This window comes from Desarmillaria tabescens, assembly GCF_030435595.1.
Source record: "Desarmillaria tabescens strain CCBAS 213 chromosome Unknown EV420scaffold_40, whole genome shotgun sequence".
Lineage (NCBI taxonomy): Eukaryota > Fungi > Basidiomycota > Agaricomycetes > Agaricales > Physalacriaceae > Desarmillaria > Desarmillaria tabescens.
The window spans coordinates 30,864-53,441 of record NW_026848339.1 but is presented as its reverse complement, the minus strand read 5'-3'; the positions used below and the strand labels follow the sequence as shown (position 1 = coordinate 53,441).

At 49.1% G+C, this 22,578-nt stretch overlaps 7 protein-coding genes and 1 non-coding gene across 8 annotated transcripts; 3 read left to right on the top strand and 5 right to left on the bottom strand.

Annotated features, from left to right (window-relative positions):
- Window positions 1-764: 764 nt before the first annotated feature.
- EV420DRAFT_1711031 (aryl-alcohol oxidase) lies at window positions 765-3,235 on the bottom strand (the record flags this gene model as incomplete). Its single annotated transcript, XM_060479620.1, has 11 exons — window positions 765-1,082; window positions 1,139-1,470; window positions 1,520-1,598; window positions 1,653-2,053; window positions 2,117-2,311; window positions 2,365-2,491; window positions 2,512-2,571; window positions 2,629-2,735; window positions 2,786-2,946; window positions 2,995-3,076; window positions 3,124-3,235. 11 exons carry the CDS (start codon window positions 3,233-3,235, stop codon window positions 999-1,001), a joined length of 1,740 nt encoding a protein of 579 aa, XP_060326604.1. The 3' UTR covers window positions 765-998.
- A 3,018-nt stretch (window positions 3,236-6,253) lies between these two features.
- Window positions 6,254-9,278, bottom strand: EV420DRAFT_1565976 (aryl-alcohol oxidase). Its single transcript, XM_060474047.1, has 11 exons — window positions 8,856-9,278; window positions 8,720-8,801; window positions 8,508-8,668; window positions 8,346-8,452; window positions 8,089-8,293; window positions 7,838-8,032; window positions 7,378-7,784; window positions 7,246-7,324; window positions 6,862-7,193; window positions 6,712-6,804; window positions 6,254-6,291 (listed from the first exon to the last, which is right to left on the bottom strand). Exons 1-10 carry the CDS (start codon window positions 8,956-8,958, stop codon window positions 6,715-6,717), a joined length of 1,761 nt encoding a protein of 586 aa, XP_060326603.1. The 5' UTR covers window positions 8,959-9,278; the 3' UTR covers window positions 6,254-6,291; window positions 6,712-6,714.
- A 1,055-nt stretch (window positions 9,279-10,333) lies between these two features.
- EV420DRAFT_t212 lies at window positions 10,334-10,413 on the top strand. The gene has a single exon. It is a non-coding gene; the product is annotated as a tRNA-Glu (tRNA).
- Window positions 10,414-11,352: 939 nt separating this feature from the next.
- EV420DRAFT_1565972 (uncharacterized protein) lies at window positions 11,353-12,568 on the top strand. The gene has a single exon (XM_060474046.1). It carries the CDS (start codon window positions 11,386-11,388, stop codon window positions 12,469-12,471), a length of 1,086 nt encoding a protein of 361 aa, XP_060326602.1. The 5' UTR covers window positions 11,353-11,385; the 3' UTR covers window positions 12,472-12,568.
- Window positions 12,569-13,492: 924 nt separating this feature from the next.
- On the bottom strand, window positions 13,493-14,740 carry EV420DRAFT_1565971 (uncharacterized protein). The gene has a single exon (XM_060474045.1). It carries the CDS (start codon window positions 14,687-14,689, stop codon window positions 13,625-13,627), a length of 1,065 nt encoding a protein of 354 aa, XP_060326601.1. The 5' UTR covers window positions 14,690-14,740; the 3' UTR covers window positions 13,493-13,624.
- Window positions 14,741-17,636: 2,896 nt separating this feature from the next.
- On the top strand, window positions 17,637-18,477 carry EV420DRAFT_1483305 (uncharacterized protein; the record flags this gene model as incomplete). The annotated part of the gene is made up of 3 exons (XM_060469964.1): window positions 17,637-17,745; window positions 17,786-17,952; window positions 18,130-18,477. 3 exons carry the CDS (start codon window positions 17,637-17,639, stop codon window positions 18,475-18,477), a joined length of 624 nt encoding a protein of 207 aa, XP_060326600.1.
- A 2,494-nt stretch (window positions 18,478-20,971) lies between these two features.
- On the bottom strand, window positions 20,972-21,464 carry EV420DRAFT_1483304 (uncharacterized protein; the record flags this gene model as incomplete). Its single annotated transcript, XM_060469963.1, has 2 exons — window positions 20,972-21,148; window positions 21,249-21,464. The coding sequence occupies 2 exons, from the start codon at window positions 21,462-21,464 to the stop codon at window positions 20,972-20,974; spliced, it is 393 nt and encodes a 130-aa protein (XP_060326599.1).
- Window positions 21,465-21,973: 509 nt separating this feature from the next.
- On the bottom strand, window positions 21,974-22,348 carry EV420DRAFT_1647165 (uncharacterized protein; the record flags this gene model as incomplete). The annotated part of the gene is made up of 4 exons (XM_060478009.1): window positions 21,974-22,021; window positions 22,079-22,114; window positions 22,171-22,213; window positions 22,269-22,348. 4 exons carry the CDS (start codon window positions 22,346-22,348, stop codon window positions 21,974-21,976), a joined length of 207 nt encoding a protein of 68 aa, XP_060326598.1.
- Between the last annotated feature and the right edge of the window lie 230 nt (window positions 22,349-22,578).

Here is a 22,578-nt window from a genome sequence, read left to right as displayed (position 1 = left end):
TTGGGGTAGCTGCAAGCATAGCCATGGATGGCAAGGAAGGAAACAAGCACCTATGTCACTCGAAGAGTGAGCGGGCACAGAAGAAGCATGAAAAGACTCACCACAAGCCTCCCCCCTCACAATGTCAGTGACGTTGAGCCAATTCCTCTAAAATTCTTCATCTGATGCATTGTGATAGGTCGGATACAAATGGCGGTGGTACTGCGAAGGTGCGCTGTGAGACTGGATCTCGAATGGTGCACGGGTTGGGTGGTTTGAGTAGGTAGCGATAAACACGATACGACACTCCACTGAGAACGTCAACGCGTCACGCGCATAGGGGTGGCCCAGATTCCATAGAAACTGGATATAGTGACCGGTGTCGGTTCCAGTAGGGTCGCGCTCGTGTTCAGAGGTTGAACGAGTGCAGTTGAGTCGAAAAAAAAATCGTAGAAAAGCGTAGGGCGTCAAAGCAGCCGAGAAAACTGGGGCCAGTCGAGACTGCGGTAAAGAGGTATCATGCATCGATAAAGCGTCCGCGTCAGGTGAGTAGACGCAACGTGAGCAATGCAGGAGAGGGTTAGGGTTCAAGCTGATATTGAACGAAAATGGAACGATGCATAAGCGAGATGACAAAGAAAGCAGCACGCGAACACCAAAAGGAGGAAAATCACCAATAGAAACGGCACCACCAAAATTTGGAGTTCAGCTTTGCCAAAGACCGAATCCTGTATACACAGGACTCGGAATCTTCTTGAGCTCATGAACGCGGTCATTGGGAAGTCCCTGCTGCGACCTTCCTGTCAGCTGTTACCTCGCTGCATTTGCGATGAGTCGGAAATTCTGTATTGTCACTGGTCAGTCGTGTATTTCTTTACCTTTGCTCTTACATCAACTTGTATTTTCCTGGACACTCTTAAGTTGCAGGCGGACTTTCTGTATGGTATGATCCGTCTCGGTGTATATTAGTGTATATTAAAGTCCAAGAGATCACAGCAATAAGCACGCGATATGGACCCTCAACGCGACTCTTTAATTAAATCCGCTGCCCGCTCTGCAATGGCGTACACCGCTGCCTGCGTATGCCCTGCTGGGATGTACGGCTACATTATGAAGTAATGATCAGCAAAAAAATCCTGGTGAACCAGTCTCAACTCACCAAAACAGACGCATCAACAACTCTCACTCCTGCCGCCTTCTTGAGCTTTAAATCAGGGTCCACAACTCCCCAGTCCGCATCGCGTGCAGACATACTCGCCGTACTAACAGGATGGTAGGTCGTGCCCGCTCCATTCCGTATGCTTCCCTCCAGATCGGTAATATTTGTCGAAATCCCGAGGACGTAGTCATCCCACACGGGAGCAGTGAGGAACCGTTGCGCACCCGCTACGCCGTGCTGCATGGCGATTATGTCTTGGGGGTGTGATAAAAGGTTGGGGTTGATGAGAGGTGGAGAAAGGGAGTCGGTGCCGTTGATAGTGATATTCCCACCTGTCAAGAGGTCGGAAAGTATAGAATGGGAAGGAGAAGACGGACGTACGAGAAAGCGGGCAGATCAGTATCACGCCTATCGTAAGGTAGCTTCCCGTAGGTGGAATGGTACCGGCGCCAATACCGCCCTTTATGGTATACAATCAACACATAAAACGCCGTGGCAGGAACCTCAGACCCACCGAAAAAATCATCTCATAATGTCCCGTATTTTCCCCTGCACAAGGCTCCTCCTCCAACACACCCTCTTCCACTCTGAAGAATCCTAGATGATTAGCGCTTGTGCTAGCGATGAACCCGGTCCGATTAGCTTGCCACTCCGCCAGCGCCTCGGCTTGGAATGTAGCGTTCCGCCAATAGACGTTCTCGATCGTGTTTGAATCATTAACAAGCCAGGCGACACCCCATCGAGGGTGGTCAGTGAGGTTCTTCCCAACATCGGGAAGGTGCACGGTAGGGGTAACACCTACTGCGGTGAGTTCGTCGGCGTCTCCAATACCAGAGTTGAGCAGAATGTGGGGTGTTCCAACTGATCCAGCTGAGAGAATGATTTCCTTGAGGGGCGAAATGGTGTGGATAGTCGCTGACATTAAGAAGATCATCAGCCCACCCATATCATCATAGGGTACCAGTGAGTGGTTCGTACCTCCAGCATCTTGTGTGAACTCCACAGTGTTGAAATGCGGCTCATCATTGAGAGTCGATTCATTCGCGACAAGAATCCGCGTTACGTACGTGTGAATAAGAATGTGCAAATTCTCCCTGTCGATATATCCAGGACCAAGGTATGAAGTTTCCGAACTGCTCCTTGTCCCATTCCCTACAGTTGTTTGCTCCCATCCTTCCAATCACTCATTAGTCCTGAGTGACCTAAAACCTAGCACGTGGACTCACCAATACCCAAATGATACCCGGAGTTGTAATCCAAATTGAACGAAAACTCACCCGACAGCTCTTGCGTAGCTTGAATGAACGCGTCCATCGATCGCGCGCGGGTATCCAGGGAGCGAGACAGAATTGACTGCCATCAAAACTGTGTACCGCTGGGTCAAACTCGCCTGTTGTGTTATGATGGTCTGCAGGGGCGACGAGTCGCTCGTTCTACAACCAGACACTCAGATATTTTCAAAACTTTTTTGAAAGTTAAGCAGTACGAACCTTTCGGATGTAGGGCTGTAGCTCATCCCATCCCCACCCCTCATCCCCAGTCACGCGCGCATATCGGTCATAGTCCTCTGACGATCCACGGGTGTAGGCCATATAATCTTTACGGCGGCGATGAAAAACGCGTAACTCTGTGATGAAACTGACTCACTGACGGCACTGCTCCCCCCCAATCCAAAGCCCCTAGGGTACGGAATAGCACGGCCATTGAACCCCGGTTGGGGAGTCGTGGTGAAGTTCCAGTCGAGAACCGTGTTGGGCGTCGCTTGTGGACATAAAAATGGGATTTGTGAAATTTGGACGTCAGCGGTTCTATAACGGCTTCAGAACTGTGTACGGAAAGAGGGGAGAATGACGCACGATTGACCTGCTTCGAGAACGAGCACAGATGTGTCCTCCTGCTCAGTCAATCGGTTCGCGAGAACGTTCCCCGCCGTACCACCTTTCTACAAATTAGTGCACGCGGGACAGCATTAGTTCTGCACGTACCTCCTACGATGATATAGTCAAAGTCAAGCTTGGGGAGCTCAGCGACGCTCTCATATATCGCAGCTGAGCATAGCGCAGGAAGAAGCAGCCCAAAGAGTCGGGGAGAAAACATGGCACGAGCAAAGAGCGAGCAGCTGTATGCTGTTTTTAAGTGCTTAAAGGATGTTATGTTCCGAAAAAAGTGCCGTAATGAACAGGAACCAGAATTAAGAGCCTTACAGTTCTCTCTCCGAAGTACGCCGTCATCTAGGCACGGATTCGAAGATGAAACCGGGATTTTGAGTGGGTAGCTCGTCGGGGAGACGATCGTGGCGGATCTGGGCTGAATGCCACGTAAAATTAAAGCGCAACCATGGATGCACAGACAGAGCTTGACGGGGCGAACAGGATGCTATATTTCCGCATCGAAGAGTGATAGTGGTCCCCCGACGAGGCGAATTTGTGGTGGAATAGGCGGATACTTTATTCTTCAAAAGGAATGGAAGCAGACTCTATCCCCATGGTCATATTGGCTCCTTGATATAAGTACACGGACGGATGCCGAATAATCTATAATTGTGTGGTCCTGATGCGAAGGAAAAGTTGGTCTTATCGAAAAGGAGTTCACTGGGCTAGTGCTCTCCTTGTCTTCTAAGATAAATAACCCGGCTGTATTCATCGGAGTGATCCACGATATCTTCAATGGATTCTTTCTGCCGGACATTGAGCGCCAATACGGCGCCTTCTCGCACTATCATAGTAAGCAATCGTTAACAGATCATACCTGTCTTTTCAACAAGGTAGGCGCACCTGTTACGGACACAGACACAAAAAGGAATTCGCCAGGTGTGTGGTACCGAGACTAGCGCTCTTCTTGTCCTCTAAGATAAGTAGCACAGCTGTGTTCATCGGAGTAGTCCACGAAGTCTTTGATGAATCCTTTTTGTCGGGAATCAAGCGCACCTCGTGCTGTGGCACCATATCATTATGAATCTTTTCAAGGAGGTAAGCGTGCCTGTTACAGACACAGCCCTTGCTCCTCAAGTTCCTCGAATTCAATACCTTGCGTTACTAATGATTTGGTCAGCAGCGATAGCACAGGATGAATGCAAAACCTACGTGCCAGAGTAAAGGTATAATTATAGTGGAATACTTCTCTGGGCGCCTTTTTTTTGCTAGGCAGACGAAATGTTGGCTCTCTATATTGATCCCAAGTGCAAATCAGGCAGCCAGCTAGACGATGTCTGAACAAATAGTTAATGCGTCGCACCAAGGATGCAACACTCACTCTACCGGATGCAAACATCACCGAAATCGAGGATCTGTACACACATCGCAAATTGATACGAAATCCATGCCGGATTTACTATTCATTGTTTCGGTAGTCGACTTCGACTTCGGCCGACGGCGATGCGTGATTCTGACTGTCTGTGACACCGTGGGGTCCCTCGGAGATGCTAGGACGGCGATTATCGACTTCGAGGCATCCAAACGCTAGCGAATATGGCTGGATTTAATGCAGGGAGGATCAAGAGAGTGAAACAAGGCGGTGATGGTATGTAACGATCAAAGTGTTGCGCACGTGGCCTAATTCTGCATCCATTTACTAAATGATTGACATTTACCTTTGCGATTTGGATGACTAAACCTTCGTATCTTTTCACGCTCATTACCTCGGCAAAGGTGAGAAGTGCTGTGCGCCTTCCTGCGCGATAAATATTTTTGTTCGGATGCCAGCGATGAATAGATGAAAAAAATGGTCCAATCTAGCCTAGAACGGCGGTATAAAGATTGTCATTAGAATGCGTGTCTTAGCGTCCGTCCACAACGAAGTCTGGAAAGTGATGCAGAAAGTAAACGAGAATGTAGAAAAAGAAAATTACAACAGCCAAACTAGATCCCAGTCCTCTAGTATGCGTGAAACGAATGACCTACAATAAACGCGCACACCTACGGCTGAGGGTCTGAGGTGGCAGATTCCGGCTTCTGCAATTCAATCGATGTGGCGCTGCGAAAAGAACAGAACAATCCGTATGCCAGTTCGTTCCACCAAAAAAATCTAAGGTCCTTCACGCCGGAGGAAACAGAGATATGAACGATACTGCAACACTAGAGACCGAATAGATTTTTTTTTTTGGTAGGGCTTGTTACATTCTCACAGCAATTTTAGCCCGAGAATCGAGCTATTTTGAAGGAGCTTTACTCCAGCTGGAGGTTATAGGTCTGGGAATGGTGTTGGTGTTGGTACCGGCACAAGGTCCCAATAAGGAACGGCTGGGTCCACAGCCTAAACATGGCAAACTGGCCATCTCCGCTGATACAGCTCAGGTAAATAGAAGTAAACTACTCCTACCGACCTCGATGGCTCGTTGTGAGAAGTAATGACAGTCGTAGCAACATTATCTACTAGTGCATGAGTCCGAAATGACAGCGAATATGCACATTCCCTCTGAATCCTTCCGACTACCGTAATCCTGATCGTCGCAGACCAGCTGCACCTCGCTGACATCAGCTGCAGATGATGTCGACCCGGGATAAGCCTAGTGTTGCCGCGGCTCAGCTTATCTCGGCTTAACGCCGAAGTCGGTTTTGAGCCGCCGAGGATAGAAAGGTAGGAGGAACAAGAACGCAGTTTCTGATAATACCGATAAGTCTCGTGAGTGAATGCAAGCATCAAAACGTCTGTCATTTTGAACGTTGGTGCAGTCAGAGCAACCGGCTCAAAACTGACTTCGGCGTTAAGCCGAGATAAGCCGAGCCGCGGCAACACTAGATAAGCCATGTGCTGCGGTGTGGTTCCGGCTCGAGGTCCGAATGGAATGGTGGCTATGCATGCGATCTAGCTCCCGGGCTGTCCGGTTTTCTAAACTCTAAACTTCTGCTATTGCGAGGCGTCGATCCATGAAATCCACTGTAAGTAATCCCTTCATTTCCCTCGGCCCCCCGCTCTGGAATGGCCTACAGCAAGAACGATGGCATGATTTTTTTTTTTTTGCTTACGCTGTGACAACTTTCAAAGACAACTCAGACTGTCCAGGGCCAGTGATCGCTTCATGGTATGTATTTACCACCCTTTGCGACCTTAGGTCTCGTAATTATCTGATTTTTCAGTGATCCCTGCCGCAGAGATAGCGCACGTGGGGTTCAAAATCTAAGGTCCACTTCAGAGATCCCGTGAATTGGCTCGAACGGGGTATTCGAGCCAATACAGCAGTTAATGAATACTCAAGCAAAACCCGAGTCGTGAGCAAGGATGTCCGAAAGTCGAGTTCCAACCACCAAGAGGGATCTGCTAACAAGCGCTAGGCGTAACCGATCAGAAATGCTTAGGTTCACACAATTAAGTGGACTTTGAAGGTGAGTAAAATTAGCTTAAGATTCTCCTTTCTAATACAATGGCAGAGAAATATTTATATGCTACTACTAACTAGTAAAGTCTCAATTACGGATTATTCTATAAAGTTCCATAGCATTCCAGCGCCGGCAAGAAGAATAAAGTAAGAGAAAATACCAGTAAGCCGAGGTCAAGACCGAGAAGGACGAGAGTAGGCATGTGTTGACTCATGTACAGACGGGAAAAGACGCAAGATCTGTAACAACAACAATTTTCATCTAAGCGGAATTCCCTGCCTTTATCAAATCCGCCGCCCGCTCCGAAATCGCGTACACCGCCGCTTGCGTATGCCCTGCAGGTATAAATGGCTACATATAAAAAATTAGCAACTTGAAACCATCACAAAAGAAACAAAAAAAACCCACCAGAACAGACGCATCCACAATCCTTACCCCCACCGCCTGCTTGAGCTTCAGATCCGGGTCGACAACTCCCCATGACGCATTACGCGGTGACATACTTGCAGTACTAACCGGATGGTTCGTCGTAATAGCTGTATTGCGAATGGTCCCCTCCAGATCCGTGATATTCGTCGACAGCCCGAGGACATAATCTCCCCATACAGGTGCTGTCACGAACTTCAAGGCCTTCTGGATGGCGTACTGCATGACCGTCATATCCAGGGGATGTGACAAGAAATTGGGGTTGATAAGCGGAGGTGCGAGGTGGTTGGTGCTGTTGATCGTAACGCTTCCGCCTTCACGAGCGGAAGTCAGGAAAAGGGCAGAGGAAAGGAAATTATCACGTACGAGAAAGTGGACAAACCACAATAACCGACATTGTCATATAGTCCCCAGTTGCCGGGATAGTTCCGCTGACTATGCCGCCCTGCATTCATCCATTCAGCAAAATCAGCCACGTTTTAGGCGTCCTAGACTCACCGAGAAGATCAATTCAATACTCCCCGTCCTCCCACCTGCACATGGCTCTGTCTCCAGCACGCCCTCCTCCACACGGAAGAACCCGAGGTTGTTCGAAAATGTATTAGCTACGAATCCTGTTCGACTCCTTTCCCATTCTTCTAGAGCCTCGGCTTGGAACGACTCGTTCCTCCAGTACACGTTCTCTAGTGTGTTTGTGTCGTTGACCGTCCAAGCAAGGCCCACGAGGGGGTGATCCGTCAGGTTCTTTCCAACGTCAGGAAGGTGCACCGTAGAGGACACGCCCAGCGCAGAGAGCTCATCGGAGTCACCGACACCCGAGTTGAGCAGGATATGAGGTGTACCGATGGATCCAGCTGAGAGGATGATCTCTTTGAGGTTGGGATTAGAAATAATCTGGAGCGTCCCTGAAACTCTCGTTAGTAACATACATCACTCTTCAAAGACGTAGTGAACCGACCTCCGCCATCCTGCGTGAACTCGACAGCATTAAAGCGCGGATAACTGCCCGAATCTGAGGCGTTCAGGACGAGTATCCGGGTCACGTACGCGTGCACGAGCACATGCAGGTTTTCCCTGTCGATATACCCAGGACCAAGATACGCCGTTTCCGAAGTACTCCTCGTCCCGTTTCCAATGCTCTTCTGATGCCAGCCTTCCGTGATCACAACGTCAGTGCAGGTTACACTTTCTGACTTCAACTGCACTCACCAATACCCAAATGATACCCAGAATTGATATCTGCGTTATACGGAAAATCAACCGGGAGCTCCTCAGTAGCTTGCATGACCCGCTCATCGATGTTACGTGGGTATCCGGGGAGTGACACGGAATTCATTCCGTGGAAGTTATGAATTGAAGGAATGAACTCGCCAGTGGTATTATGATGATCCGCAGGGGCGACGAATCGTTCAGTCTATAACAAAAAAATCAGTAAACCCCGAGATAAGTCCTATCGTGGACTCGACCTTTAAAATGTACGGCCGCATCAGATTCCATCCCCACCCCTGGTCCCCTGTGACACTCGCATATCGATCGTAGTCCTGCGCCGAACCACGCGTGTATGTCATATAATCTAAGGGCATGTGTGAGCACCCACCGATAAGAAAACAAATGTGGATTAAACTCACTAACGGCGCTACTCCCGCCCAATCCAAACCCCCTCCCATAAGCAATAGACCGCCCATTATAGCCAGACTGGGGGGTGGTGGTAAAGTTCCAGTCTACCGATGTTTGGGGCGTAGCCGACGTGCAAAACCACGGTACTTGCGATAACAGGACGTCGGTGGTTCTACAAGCTTTTATGAGCTTCAAAAATGAGGGAGGGAAGAGAGTTGCATACGATTGCCCCGCTTCGAGAACAAGCACCGACGTATTTTTTTGTTCCGTCAGACGGTTGGCGAGGACGTTCCCTGCTGTTCCACCTACGAGTAAGATCGTGAGCAACGCGTGACAAACCCTCGACTGTAAGTACATACCTCCCACAATGATATAGTCAAAGTCTTGTGTCGGGATATCTGTAAGTCTTTCGTATATCGCTGCTGAGCATACAGGCGCGAGGAAGAGAAGATAGAAAAACATGATACATGGGAGAAACACTAGTTACATGCATGCTTTTAAGAATAAAGTATCTGAATTGGCGCAGTAAGGGGATGCCGTAAGAGGCGGTCGTGAAGAGAGCAAGCGCCATGTTTGGATGCTAATTTTGGAGTCGTGGCTAAGGTTTGGGATACCTTGGCATAGACGGATCTCGTGTGGATACTTGTCGGAGTGGAAGGGAACACCGGCATGAAACAGTGAGGCAGTGAGGGAGGGAGGAAGCGCTCTAAAGGGGATCCATTTTGCATAGACTGAGCGCTCCCATTTCCCCGACAAAGGACGCGGTATCAGGGGACCTATAAGGGCCGTCTTCGCCCACACGAAGGCCGCTCAGTACAGCAAGACAAGTGATGTGGACTAGCGAATACGGGAACGGAATGGCGGGTTGGGTCGCTATATGAACATCGACAATCCCGAAGCCCGGAAACCCGACACAGGGATCGAAACAAAGAGGAGCCTCGGTACCGAAAAAAAGTAGAAATAGAACCACCCGACATGATCGAAGAGGAGCGGCGCACAGCTTTAGTAGAACCCGAGTGATAACCTCAGCTGCCTGTCCCGTTCTTTACAAGCGCTGGAGTCGACAGTAGGAGGTCATGGATCTGAGGAGAACGGCGACTGTTGGTGGAACCCTAAGTGGGAAAAGAATTGCCTTCAAGGAAAGTCAAGAAAAGACAAGGATGAGTCAGACATCTGAATTATCCCAGAATCTGCACGTCCGATTCCTGTGTGATACTTATAATGCTTATGGTTTAGTGCCATCTTCCACAGATGTCATCACTTGAGATTTTTCCGTCTTCCTCGTTGCCTACAGCCACCGTCAGATAGCTCCAAACGACAAACCACGCGACACACTCACCCAGGTCACTTGTTTCCGGATGTTTTTGCACAAACTCCGATATGTTAGATTCGCAGCTTGCCATTATCACGTATCCTGCGGCATATACTATGAGCTCGAGATACTCAGTGGTGTCAAAAAACGAGAGGGCTTACCAGCGGTCCTAGCCTCGCTTCTCAGGTGAGATTCGGACCATTCGATGAGATCATGATGGAGGCAGATTCAGCACTATGAGACTGGTAAATTTTGGGGCGACATAAGGTGCAATCGGGAGGACCTTGAACGTGACAATAGCGGTATCGGCTGAAACACGAGTTCGTCGTTGGTGCAAGTTAAACCCTCTCTTCCCATTGTTAAAGTTCTTCGCCGGAAAAAAGTCACCCAGAGAGCTGTGAGCCTCCCTCCCGAGAATGATACAGGCGTGTGCAGCTGAGGAGCTTGAGGGTTAAGTAGGAGAAAAGATAGGAGAAGAGGTTCGATATGCGGTCTTTAGATACAGCAATAGGAAAATAAAGTGTTTCGGATATGGTGTAACGGCTAACATTGCCGCCTCTCATTGTTCTGCGCGGTAACTCGGGGTTCGATTCCCCGTATCCGAAGTTGTTTATCTCATCCAGCCTTTTTATGCTTGGAATTTTTCCGGTTCAGCGTTCACTTGTCGCCTGTGCCCAGGCCCAAGGCTAATTTTTTTTAGATTCTGATTTCTCATTTTCTAATAAGCTGTGCAGCGTGCAGTGTGCACAAAACCTGCGAGGTTTAAGCTACGCTCTTTGTACCGACTCAGCAAACTTGACTTCATGTCTCTGCAGCATAGCTATGTATGCTTTCGCCCACAGCGAAGACACATCATGTTGTGGTTCATCAGTAAACGCTTGAGCCTTGAAGCTTGAAGCTTGATGATCGGCTTCCGCATTCACTCTATCATCGCACACCAGAGAGCTCTTGACAGAGAAACACACGATGTGACGATTGAGAGGGCAGCGATGCCACGAAGAAGATACCAGTACAGTCGGATAGCGAGAATGACAAACGATAGAAGAATAGCATACTAGCCAGTATATTTAAGAAGACTGAGTACTGAGTATGAAGATCCTTGTCTTTGTCGATGCGGTATAAATTTCCCTGTAGCAGCGCGTTCATTTTGGAGACTGTAGGATTTCGCTGCAAAAAATCACCGGAGAGTTTAGGGCGAGAGAAAAAGGCTGGAAGTGGTTACAATTCTGATCAAGCAGCGGCATCGGAGGTCGGCCCGGTTGTCCGCCTCTCTCACCCAGCAACTGTCATCATCGCTCTGTTTTCCTGAAGCTATCACCTGTTCAACGTTACGTTCAACGCCAACATTGAACGTGTCGTTGGTCCTGTAAAACTTTACACCATGATTGCATGACCTCAGCTAACCTTCGGCCAGTATATAGATGTCGCTCAATTCGGATTTCAAGCTCCCACAAGAGCTCGTCGACGCTATCATCGACACTGTGAAGAATACATCCGCTTCACTTGTAGAAGCAACCAAAAATCTTTCATCCTGTTCTTTGGTTTCACGGGCATTCCTCCCCCGGACTCGATTGCACATGTTTAGAGACATCGTAATGACCAACCCCGAGAAAATAAAGCACTACCATGATATATGCCTCGCATCTCCCATTATCCCAGCTGCAGCCCGGTCTGTCTCCTTCATGACTCTCAACATACCTGCGATCCAAAGCCCACTGATTCCATCCATCCTGCGGCTCACCACCAGCATTGATACCATCCAGTTCGTTAACGTTCATTGGGACAAGCTGCCCCAGGAGGTACTCGACATCGTTAGCTCTTATCCTCTCACCAAAATATTACTCAATAACGTCGTCATCCCATCGGCCCTTCCCTTCTTCTCTTTCTTCCGCCGCTGCGCCACTCGCGTGCCAGTGGATCTCCATATCTCTGGCATGCTCCGCCTCGAAAGCGCCGCAGAAGAACAGGCAGCGGACGGAGTATCTCCCGACAAACCTATTGCCGTTCGATCTCTGATCATTCGATGCCCAGATCCTGCACGAAAAGCCCTTCGTGCTATCCTTCTATCCCCGTCTTCTCCATTCAATTTGCGCATTCTGACGAACACCGTATTCACCATGATTGGATACGACATCGGGACAGACCGTAATGCTATTCTTCTACGCGACATAATTTCATCGCCGAACATGAGTCGGAGCATGAGGAGTCGTTTCATCATGCAAGAACCCCCATCGTTCATGCTCCATATCCCTTCCACCATCCAGAGACTTTCATTCGCCATCACTGGTTCTCCTCTCCAAGTACTCGCCTTTCGGCCGAGTTCGATCCTACGATGGTGGATTGACGGTCTCCTGCGATCCAAGTGCTATTGCTTGGAGCAACTGAACGTTTTGACCTCGTTGTTGCTGGATGTGTGGATTATTGACGATGAAGCGTTGGATGCATGGGCTCACCTCGACGAAGAGCTTTCCTCGCCAAGCTACGAGGTGAAGGTCATGTGTATTGGTATAGGACACCAAGGACTGCTTGATGACCCCGTTCGTTATGCGGAGGTGGTCAATACTTTGACCAAGTGCATGCCTGGACTAGCGAAGAAGGATGCTCTGAAACTGATATGTGACCCGGAACCGTCACCGCGGAAGCCAGAGGCAGGTGCGGCTTAATATTACATTGAGTACTAGCTACAGACGAAGGACAAATTGTAGGCCAAGGCGCCATCATTAATTAAAGATATGAGAAAAGAGAAATTTCGTCACCAGCTAAGTCTGCAACCTAACTCAAGTCCCGACAACGACGAAGTAAGGAAATAGTGGTACATGTGCAAAGCGGAAAAACCGAAAGTAAGGTACACTTGTTGTCGTCGTGAACTTAGCCCACAGATGAGGACCTACTGGTGAATACGAAGAATTGATTCAAGAACTCATGCTATCCTCGCCCTGTCATGGTTCTACGTAGCCATGAGCATGATAAAGGGTGAACCGTTGAGAGACTCACTATGTCGGGACATCCGCCAGTACGTGATATATTGTGAGAACATGAGACTGGAGCAGCAGCAAAATACCCGCCACAGTGAAGACTTTGAACTCAAACACATGACTGAAATAAATTCGTGGCTGTATGCGGATACGTGAGAGCCAGATGTGGACTGCGCAAAGCCGTAAGAAATCCGAGAGGAGACTTTGCACGTAACAATGATGTAACACTACACCTAGACAAGTCGGAATGATAAAAGAACGACGCGGCACACTTACCTGCTTCGAAGAATATCCGACGACGATCTTGAGTGACACGAACCCCGCTTGTTTTGGACTAGAAAATTATGATCTTGTGGATATTTACTCAGAGAATGTCGACGTGATACCGCAATACATCGCTCTGGGTAAGTAGATGGAGTCACCGCTAGCTTCCGCCTTGTGGTGCCAGCGTGCTTTTTCTGCATTGAGTCTTGAGATGGTATTGATTATGAGATCCACATGAATGAACAACTGCCAGAGCAGTCCAACTCAATCGAATGGACTCATTAGAATCTTTCTTTGATGAGATACAGCTTTGCTGAAGTGGAGGGGCAAGACTAAGGCGCGTTACTTACGCGTATTTCAAGTTGACCTCCACTGCGGTGATCCCGGCCCGCGGCACTTTCTCTCTTCAATTACCTGGAGACACTTTTCATTTTCCTGCTTCAGTGGATGTAACATTACTTATTTTCCTCGGTTCATCATCGTCAGAACCTGAGTGAAGTAACAGAGGTTGGCTACTTTTCTCACATTTGAAGACGCCTATATTACTCTACTGTAGGTACACTTTTTCTTTCCGTAATCAGTACTCAGTTCCCCTGTTCTGTGCTTCAAACGGTGCCTGCCCATGGAGTCCCAGCTGGCCACATACCAGTTTCAGGACTCCCTTTTTCGCTAGTCTGGGCAGACACTTGGTTAAAATATCGGCAGCATTCGCACGGTGTGCGGGGTTATAAAACAGTACTCGATGTTCTATACCAATATGCACGGCTTTCACCTTTGAGTAATTCGACGAGGAAAGCTCATCATCGAGATGAGCCCACGCATCTAGCGCTTCATCGTCCATGACCCACATACCCAGCAGCATTGTAGTGAAAATGGTCAGTTGCTCCAAGCCATAGCATTCGGACCGCAGGAGACTATCGATCCACCATCGTAAAACTGCACTCGACCGAAAGGGGATCATTTGAAGGGGAGAAGTGGCGATGGTGAATGAAACTTGGCGGGTGGCAGGGGGAAAACGGAGAATGAAAGACGGGGGTGCTCGTATATCAAAGCTGCTCCTCACGGTCCTCAGCTCCTGAGAGCTCGATGATGAAATCAAGTCGCGTAGAAGAATGGCATCCCTTTCTGATCCGATGCCATCTTTCCCTGTTAGGGTGAATACCATGACAACGTTCGCGAGAATGCGCAGATGGAATGGGGATGACGGTGATAGAAGGATAGCACGAATCGCTCTTCGTGCAGTACCTGGGCACCATAGGCTCAAAGACCGAATTGCTACAGGTTTGTCGTTAGATGCTACATTTACTGCCTGTTCTTCTGCGGTATTTCCGATGCGGAGCATGCCAGAGATATGGAGATCAACAAGCACACGAGTGGTGCAACGGCGAAAAAAAGAGAAGGAAGGGATCGAAGGGATAACGACGTTGTTGAGCAATATTTTGGTGAGAGGATAGGAGCAGAGTACGTCGAGCACCTCCTGGGGCAGGTTATCCCATGAAATATCAGAAAACCGAATGGTGTTGATATTGGCAGTGAGTCGCAGGACAGATGCCAACAGGCAATTTTCGACTGCAGATACGATGCCGATTTGGAGGGAGACAGACCGGGCTGCAGCTGGGATAATGGGAGACGCAAGACACATCTCATGATAAAGTTTTATCTTCTCGGCATCGACCAGTGCAATGTCTCTAAACATATGCCATCGAGTTCGAGGAAGGAATGTCCGTGAAACCAAAGAGCAGAATGAAAGATTTTTAGTTGCTTCTGCATCTGAAGTGGATGCATCTTTCACAATGTCGATGATAGCGTCGACGATTTCCTGGGGGAACTTCGAATCCAAACCAGGTGCCATCTACACAGGCGGCTGAAGGTTAGCTAGGGACATGAGTTCATAGTGTAGGATCTTACAGAGTCAACGTTAACACCCGCTGTTGAAGAGTTGATAGTTTCAGACAGGCTCTGCAGGGCAATGATGATGTTCGTGTTCGTGTTACGGTTCGAGTTGCTGGGTAGGAGACGTGGCACCCGGGCCGTCTTCTGCCGCTGACTTGAACATAGCAGAGCAGGACACCTTGCTTGCGTACACTGGCGACCGTCTCTCTCTTTCTCTCTTTCTCTGTGACCACACTTTCCTGCTTGCAACGGCAGGTGTCCAGAGAGACGGTTACGAGTCCATTGCTTGCGAATGACCGGCAGACAAAACAAGATCCTCCTCAACTTGGGGCACAACTCTTGCTCGCCTTGGTACAGAAAAACGTAGTACTGTAGACACTGAGCATAGTTCGACGCGACCCTGGTACGACGCAGTGGAGGTGAGAGACAAGGATAATGCCGGTATTATTCCCACGACACCGGTCCGTCGTCCGTACTATCATCCCTCTCTTGAATACAATGTCGAGTACTGAAGACGGCGACTGCGAGAAACGATGGTTCGCTCACCCGATGCGCCTACACAGCTGCAGGTAATCTGTCTAGTTTCAGAATGAATTGGCGGATGTTTGGGCCTCTACTTTAGCGCCTCTTTCCAACTTCCACCGTAACGAACCACCTCTGGCGACCGAAAACAAGAAACCTCGATACCAGGACGGTGAACAACGTCTAGTCAACGTCGCCTCAAGTTATCCATTAACTGCCACCTGCTCCACTTCGCTGTCTCTCGACGAACGGCATCTGTAGCACGCGGAAGGTCATACGCGCACGGACCGTGCACATCTCAGCCATCTCTCAAGACACACTCATCGTGTAGATATAGCTCGTTCACCGACGCTTTCATTCTCCTCAACATATCCGTGTCGCACGACGTTGAAGCCTACCGTCGCCTTCAAGGCACCAACGTGCCGCACTTCCACGATGACCATACCCTCGCAAGGAAACAAGACCGTGCGCATCCTCTTGATAGAACTCGTCGGCGAGAAGGAATTCCGTAGTTTCATCCCTGCGAAGAGGACGACGCACACCAATTAGCCATTCATCGACAAGGTGCCCACTTGAATCTGGTCGCTTTCGCAGCCCAGGAACGTCACCTTGCGGAGGCCTCGACGCTGCATGGAATTTTGCGAGAAGCAGGGCTGCCCGGCACATTTGGAGATGTACTTGGACGACGTTCGTGGTGTGTTGATCGATTTGGGAGAGGTCGAGCCCTGAGAAGCTCAGAACCTGGGCGTACCGGGCACGGGTCGCTAAAAAGCACCAGCAGGAGTACCTTGAACGCTGGTTGAAGAACTCTGAATGAGATCTTACGCTGGAGGCAATAAACCCGATTGTATTTACCTTATCATCTACTATTTCACTATGGTGATCATCTGTCATCAGTAGTAACTGGAATTGTTCCAAAAAAGACCGGCGGGCTCTGTAGCATCTCCTCTACTGCTGCTTCCACCCTCACGAACCACCCCCAGTCACTGAGAACAAGGAACCCTTGATAACAGGACGGTGCACTCACGTCTCATAAAGCTCGAAGATCGCCTCACGGCATCCCGGATTGACCATCGCGTCCCCTTCTCATCGATTTCTTCCAAATGGGTGGTACGTTCCCTGTCATCTCTGAATGGTAAGATGGAATGCGCGTATTCGCTCCATCTCAAGTTACACTCGTTGCAAAAATTTTCAATCTAGTGGATTTCAACGACGAATACAGCTCGTTCGCCGACCCATTTGCTCTCCTCAACATATCTTCGCAAGAAGTCGAAGCTTATCGTCGCGTTCAAGCCATCAACGCGCCACGTATACCCACACCTGCACGAGGAAACAGGACCGTACATGTCCTCTTCTTGGGGCATATGAACGGGAAGGCATCCCAAATTTGTGATCTCATCCCTGCAAAGAGGGCGACGCGCATGATTTTGCCATCGTCATGATACCAGGCTCAATCCGGATGCATTCGCAATCCCATGGATTCTCAGCCGAGGAACACCACTTTGCAGAGGCCCGACGCCACATGGAGTTTTGCGAGAAGAAGGACCATCCGGTGCGGAGTTCGACGACGTTCGTGGAGTGCTAGTCGATTAGGGCTTCGCACCGTACCGTATACGGTATACGGCCGTATAGCCACGGTACAGTGACGGGCGACGGCTGGTCCGTATACCGTACCGTCAAGGCTCTCAGAACTAGGCTGACGGTACGGTACGGGTATATAGACGGCCGTGCCGTCGTCAATACGGCCGTAAGGTAGTGGGAAAATGTATTACTCGCCATATTTGACAGGTGCACCGGCCACCCGTGGGCAATGTATTTCGAAACATGAGCGGGTAGTAAAGGGATGAACAGGAGTAGGGCAGAGGCAGCAGAAGTAGGGAAGAGCAAGTATTTATGCCTGCCATAAGAAATAGAGCTTCATGTGAGCGAGCGAAATAAGAGCTAGCTGTAGCGTTGAAGAGATCGCAGTGCTAGCGCATCGTGGTACGATATTGAGCACATGGTAAACACACGTATAGCGTGCTCTGATGAGGGTTATATTTAGACAACCCACACGGCCGTCGAGCGCCGTATAACGGCCGTCTTTATACGGTTGTTAACGGGCGACGGGATATCCGTATACCGTCCGTGTCTGGGCAAAGTCTTTTGCCAGACGGAACGGATACGGTACCCGTATGACGGCACCCGTACAACCGTACTATACGGTGACGGTGCGAAGCCCTATAGTCGATTTGGAAAAGTTCGGGAGAACGAGGTTTAACGCTAAGAGAAATGGATCTGAACGTGAGTACATCATCATTTACCTCTGTGTTATATTGCTGAGGATCTACCATCAGCATCGATCGACGCCTGCCTTCTGCATGCAGCTTTGTTGATCCTAGGTTCGCATCGCGAGATTGCGTAACCTTGGATCCAATCGACCCTGGCCTGGAGCGGCCCGGCGGCCCATCCTTCGTTGCATTCATTCACTCTAACACGAGGATCATCAGGGTATGTCTCTCATGTTCGAAGCAAACAATTGGTGTTGTGTTTCTTGCTCAGAAGGAGACGTCAAACTTGTCCAGATATGGCCATGATGGGGTCCGATTCCGCAGATTTGGATTATGATAACCAAAATAGAATTCTTTTACCCGCCATTGATTCTGATTTGCTTATCTTTCCTGGAAGAGTCCCCTCCGCTTTCTCATGCGGCCTTTAACCGGTGATTTTGTCGACTTGTCGGCATCCTCAAGCGTAATCTACCATGACGCACGATGTGAGAAGCAATGCAGCAACCAACCCTTCGTCCTATTAACGATGATCATCGGCGTGCCAGGCATGGATCTACAAGGGAACGAGGGGCGTACGACTCTAGCGCACTTGGCTTTCTTCGCGTCGGGAGGAAAGCCCAGGGAGAAAATTCTCTACGTCTGCTGCAGCAGTTTTGAGACCGAAAACATCACATTTCCTCTTTTGTGCCTCAAAGGACGACTTTATGCGCACAAGGAGGCCTTAAATCATCCGGATATGGCGTAGCAGATGATGCCATGGTGTAACTTGTACCGCCGTCAATGCACAGCAGAGGCCGGGTCATTTTTGATCGTATAAAACGAAACCTTCAAAGGTTTTGTTTTAGCGAAGCCTTTGTCAGTCCTGAAAAGTCCGTCTGCAAAACAGTGGGAAAAACCTTCCCCCCTACAGAACAATGGAATTGAAATAACATTTCGCTTTACAACGTCCAATGCTGGAGCAATGACTGTAAGTATCTCGTGGTCCACCTCCATGTTACACTGAATATCTACCATCAGCATAAGTACATCTACATCTACCTTCCTGCACCAAGGTTTATTGATCCTGGGCCATACCGCCGGCGCGCACTATCATATTCTACCATATCCTCGAATCCAATCCACCCCGTCAACGGTCATACCCTTCATCGTGACTGGTCCACGTATCTTTGGCGTTCAGTACCATGTAGCGAAGAATCCGTGTCATAGTTCTTCGCTTGTGGATTTCTAAGACCCAGACAAGGCCTAGTGGACAAAGTCGCTACTTTGTGCTGGGGTTCGATTCCCCAGATCTGGATAGGACGGTACTAATTCAGAACTTTTACTTTTACTCGCCATCGGGTTCTAAATTGTTCATCTTTCCTAGAAGAGTCCTCCCCGCTCGTCGCTCTATTCAACCGGCGGTTTCATCATTTCTTCGGCGTTCTCCAGTCTACCCCGAGCGCAACAGCGGAAGGGAGCGCAGTGACCAACCTTTGATCGTGTTTATCTTGGAATGGTCCTCATTGTGCGCTATACAAAGGGTGTGCCGGTTCTATCGCGTTCTCGAGTCGAAAGTTTCACGTTGCAAGGAAGATCCTCAGGGAAATTTGACGCGTTCGCTAAAGGAGGCGCTTTGCCTTGAGTGAACGACTTTTAACACGCAACAAGGGCCCAAAATCATCCGGATATGGCATAACAGGATGGGTCGCTGTTCCGCGGTGCCGGTTCGATTCCCCAGGTCTGAATGTGCGAATCTCACCTACCTTTTTTAGATGTCTTTTCCTCGCCGCTGGGTGTATTCCGACTCAGCAGACACGTATCATTCTATTGTCCTCTGGGTTTTGAATTCATAGGCAGGCAACAACCGCTGCGGGAAAAAGAATTAACCAGTTGCTGTGTTTCGTTGTTTAGAAAGAAACCATACGCTGGGGGCAACTTGGCTGTGAGTACCTCGTCGTCCTTCTTCTTGCTGTACTGAGTGTATACTACCAGCATACTTTATACTATTACCTTCATGCACCATCATAAATTTCCGAGATGGTCTTTTTCGCCTCCTCGAACCTAATCTAACACGATATAGAAAACAACCCTTTGTCCAATGGTATACCACTATCACGTTCTGCCGGATTCGAGTCGGCCATGGAGAGCAATCAACATGTTCTCGGGACCAGGCGCCAGTTATAGCGCCCAAATATGGTGTAACGGATGATGTCGGTGCTGCTTCGCGGGGTTCGATTCCCTAATTCCGGATGGACGAGAGATTCCTGTGACGTTTTTTGTACACCCTCTACCGAATTTCATTTCTGAGTTAGAAGATTCTTTCTGGTGCAGAAATGCAGGGCTCCTTGCAATGTGCATCCAACAGCCGCTTTCATGGAAGTATACTCGATATCCATTCAGTTCTGCCTTGGCTCCTTCCTCTTCTCGTATCCTGACTCGCGATCGTAGGACGCCACGCAAACATCACGGTGAAAGACATAGGGAAGCCCTCGACAGGAGGCAAAATTCTTCTTCGGGATCGATCTTCCATATATCCCTCTCATGATCTGGGTCGGGGAATCGAACCTTAACAGTACCAGTGTCGGCCGTTGCACCATGAGATTGACGATTGCGATTGCGAGAAAACGGTTCTCACTCCCTTCCCGCGTAATCAAACTCGGGGGTTATCGTGCATTTGAGCTTGCGAGTTCTGAGTCGTTTCTTCTGTCTGGAATGCACTGAGGTAAATTCAGTAAGCTCTCCTCGTTGGTACTAGGAGCAAAATACTTTCGCACGCCGTATGACCGGGACCGGGAATCGAACCACGATACGGTACCAAATCCGTAGTATTAGAAGCAACATCCGTTGCACCAGCATGAGGATAATGCATCCTTAGTGACCGCAGAAAGAAAGTTTCCAATCCTTCAGCGCCACTTTCCCTCCCGCTCTCTAATTCCTCAGTGGCTTCATATCTGTACGAAGCCGGGGTCGCCTCGACGCTAGTGAATATCTTGGGGGATTTTGATACTGTGACCTCGCAAGGTTCTTCAAGAATCAAGACTTCGCGAGGCCTTGACTGTTGGGTCCGAACATGCGTACAGAGTTGAGCATCGCATCGTCCTGGGCTCAAGTACAGCCAGTGGATGTATTATGTACGAAGTTTGCGCTCAAGCAATGTTCAAGTTTCTAACGAAATGGGAATCTATTATGAAGAGAGGAATACGCATTAGTACGCAGGTCGCATAACTTCCAACTCCTTCCTTCCGCCCTCACACACTCACTCAGATCTCAGCCAAAATCTCAGATGGGGGCTTGTTCAATCTCCTGATAATCTTCTTCGGCGGTTCAATCCCCCCAATCGTAATCCTCCGGTTATCCAGCAAAGTGATCCACTTCAGCTCCTCAGCATTGATGCCGGTGCCGGTCATCAACCAGTCTTTCGCGATAGCCCAATCTCGCTCGCTTTCTTCTAGGTCTCCGGGATCCGGCATGCCGTAGGGGATATACCGCATGTTCAAAAATTAATTTAATATGATGTCACGGTTAGTGGCCACGTACCTTGAAGCTCGACACAAACATCATCCCAGGCCCGTCGTTCTCCCAGTGGATGTACGCAGCTAAGACGTTCTTCTTCTCCATGTGGCAAAGCCAGTAGTTTATGGCTAGTTCGATCATGGTGTCGTCGTAGTTCAGGGGGTTGGTCATTTTGTAGGCGTCCATCACTTTGGGAAGGGTGGAGAAGGACATATAGTAGCCGCCGATCCTGTAGGACATGGCCGACCCGGGGGGAGGTTCAGCAGGGTTTATCTATACTAAGGGGGAATGTACACTCACCGGAAGTGAAAAAGATGTAATGTGATATGGAAGCAAGTAGTAAGCGAAATGTTGAGATCTCCGCCTTCTTATATACTACCCTTGTTCAACAATTACATAAAATATCCTTTGGCCGTCCGGAAGTCGGAACCATGCAGCGGAGAATTAGTGTCGTGGTTCATCCCCAGTGAAAAGTCGGTCGAGCCACACTGAGCCAAATCAAGCCCAGGGAAATGGTCGATGGGGCTCCATTCCGCTCGTTGTGGCTTCGAAATGTGAACCATTTTCCAGCTCAAATCGAGCCATTTCGAGCTCAGTGTGTCGGTGTCATAGGGTTCCATTAGGCTTTTTGGGGCTCGATTTTATTGCTATTAATATGCATAGAATCAGATTGCTACTAGCACGTACTATGCTAAGTAGTAGCATCCTTCCCATTCCGTCCACGGCTGGCTCTGTCCCGCTCGGATACCTCAACCGTGTTTCCCGACGTCAAGATAGATGTACCGAAATAGATAGCCCTAGAAAATGTTATATCAGTACACAATGACGGTAAAGACGATTCCAGGACTACTCACGAAATAAAAGCCAGCGGGAACGATGGCAAACACGACCTGTATAAGATTAGATTAGTGAGTCCAGGAATACACACATATAGAACAGAACGTACCATCACCACACCCGAAGCTATGCCTAGACGGCATATGGAGCAACTGTACACATTCTAAGTATCAAGAGAAAAACATTCAAGAGCGCAATGAGACGTACCTCAGAGATCCAGATATCTTTCTGCTCAAACGGGATTTCCAAAGACGTATTGCTGCTAAAGGTGTCCAAACATGGCGCATATATCCACTTTATGCGGCATTTTCAATCTGTAGCCTCATATTTGCAAGTCTTCGCATCAGCTTGCCGGTAAGAGACCAACAGTAGGAGGCTACGAGAGCAAGTACGAACCCATGTCCTGCGATAATACAGGATCTGGGTGTAGGGCGACAATGAGGACAGCGAATAGGCCAGAACGCGACGTGGATGGTGGCAGAAGGGGAAGAAGCGTTAATCGCGTCACTGGATGACA

What these genes read in the sequence shown, in the direction of transcription:
- EV420DRAFT_1565971 (XM_060474045.1), bottom strand. Translation starts at nt 14,689, where the DNA reads ATGTGTCTTGCGTCTCCCATTATCCCAGCTGCAGCCCGGTCTGTCTCC.
- EV420DRAFT_1565976 (XM_060474047.1), bottom strand. Translation starts at nt 8,958, where the DNA reads ATGTTTTTCTATCTTCTCTTCCTCGCGCCTGTATGCTCAGCAGCGATA. An exon ending in GTATTGAATTGATCTTCTCG is followed by an intron (nt 7,325 to 7,377) that starts GTGAGTCTAGGA and finishes GGATGAATGCAG; the next exon opens with GGCGGCATAGTCAGCGGAAC. An exon ending in TTGTGGATGCGTCTGTTCTG is followed by an intron (nt 6,805 to 6,861) that starts GTGGGTTTTTTT and finishes TTTTATATGTAG; the next exon opens with CCATTTATACCTGCAGGGCA.
- EV420DRAFT_1565972 (XM_060474046.1), top strand. Translation starts at nt 11,386, where the DNA reads ATGTTTAGAGACATCGTAATGACCAACCCCGAGAAAATAAAGCACTAC.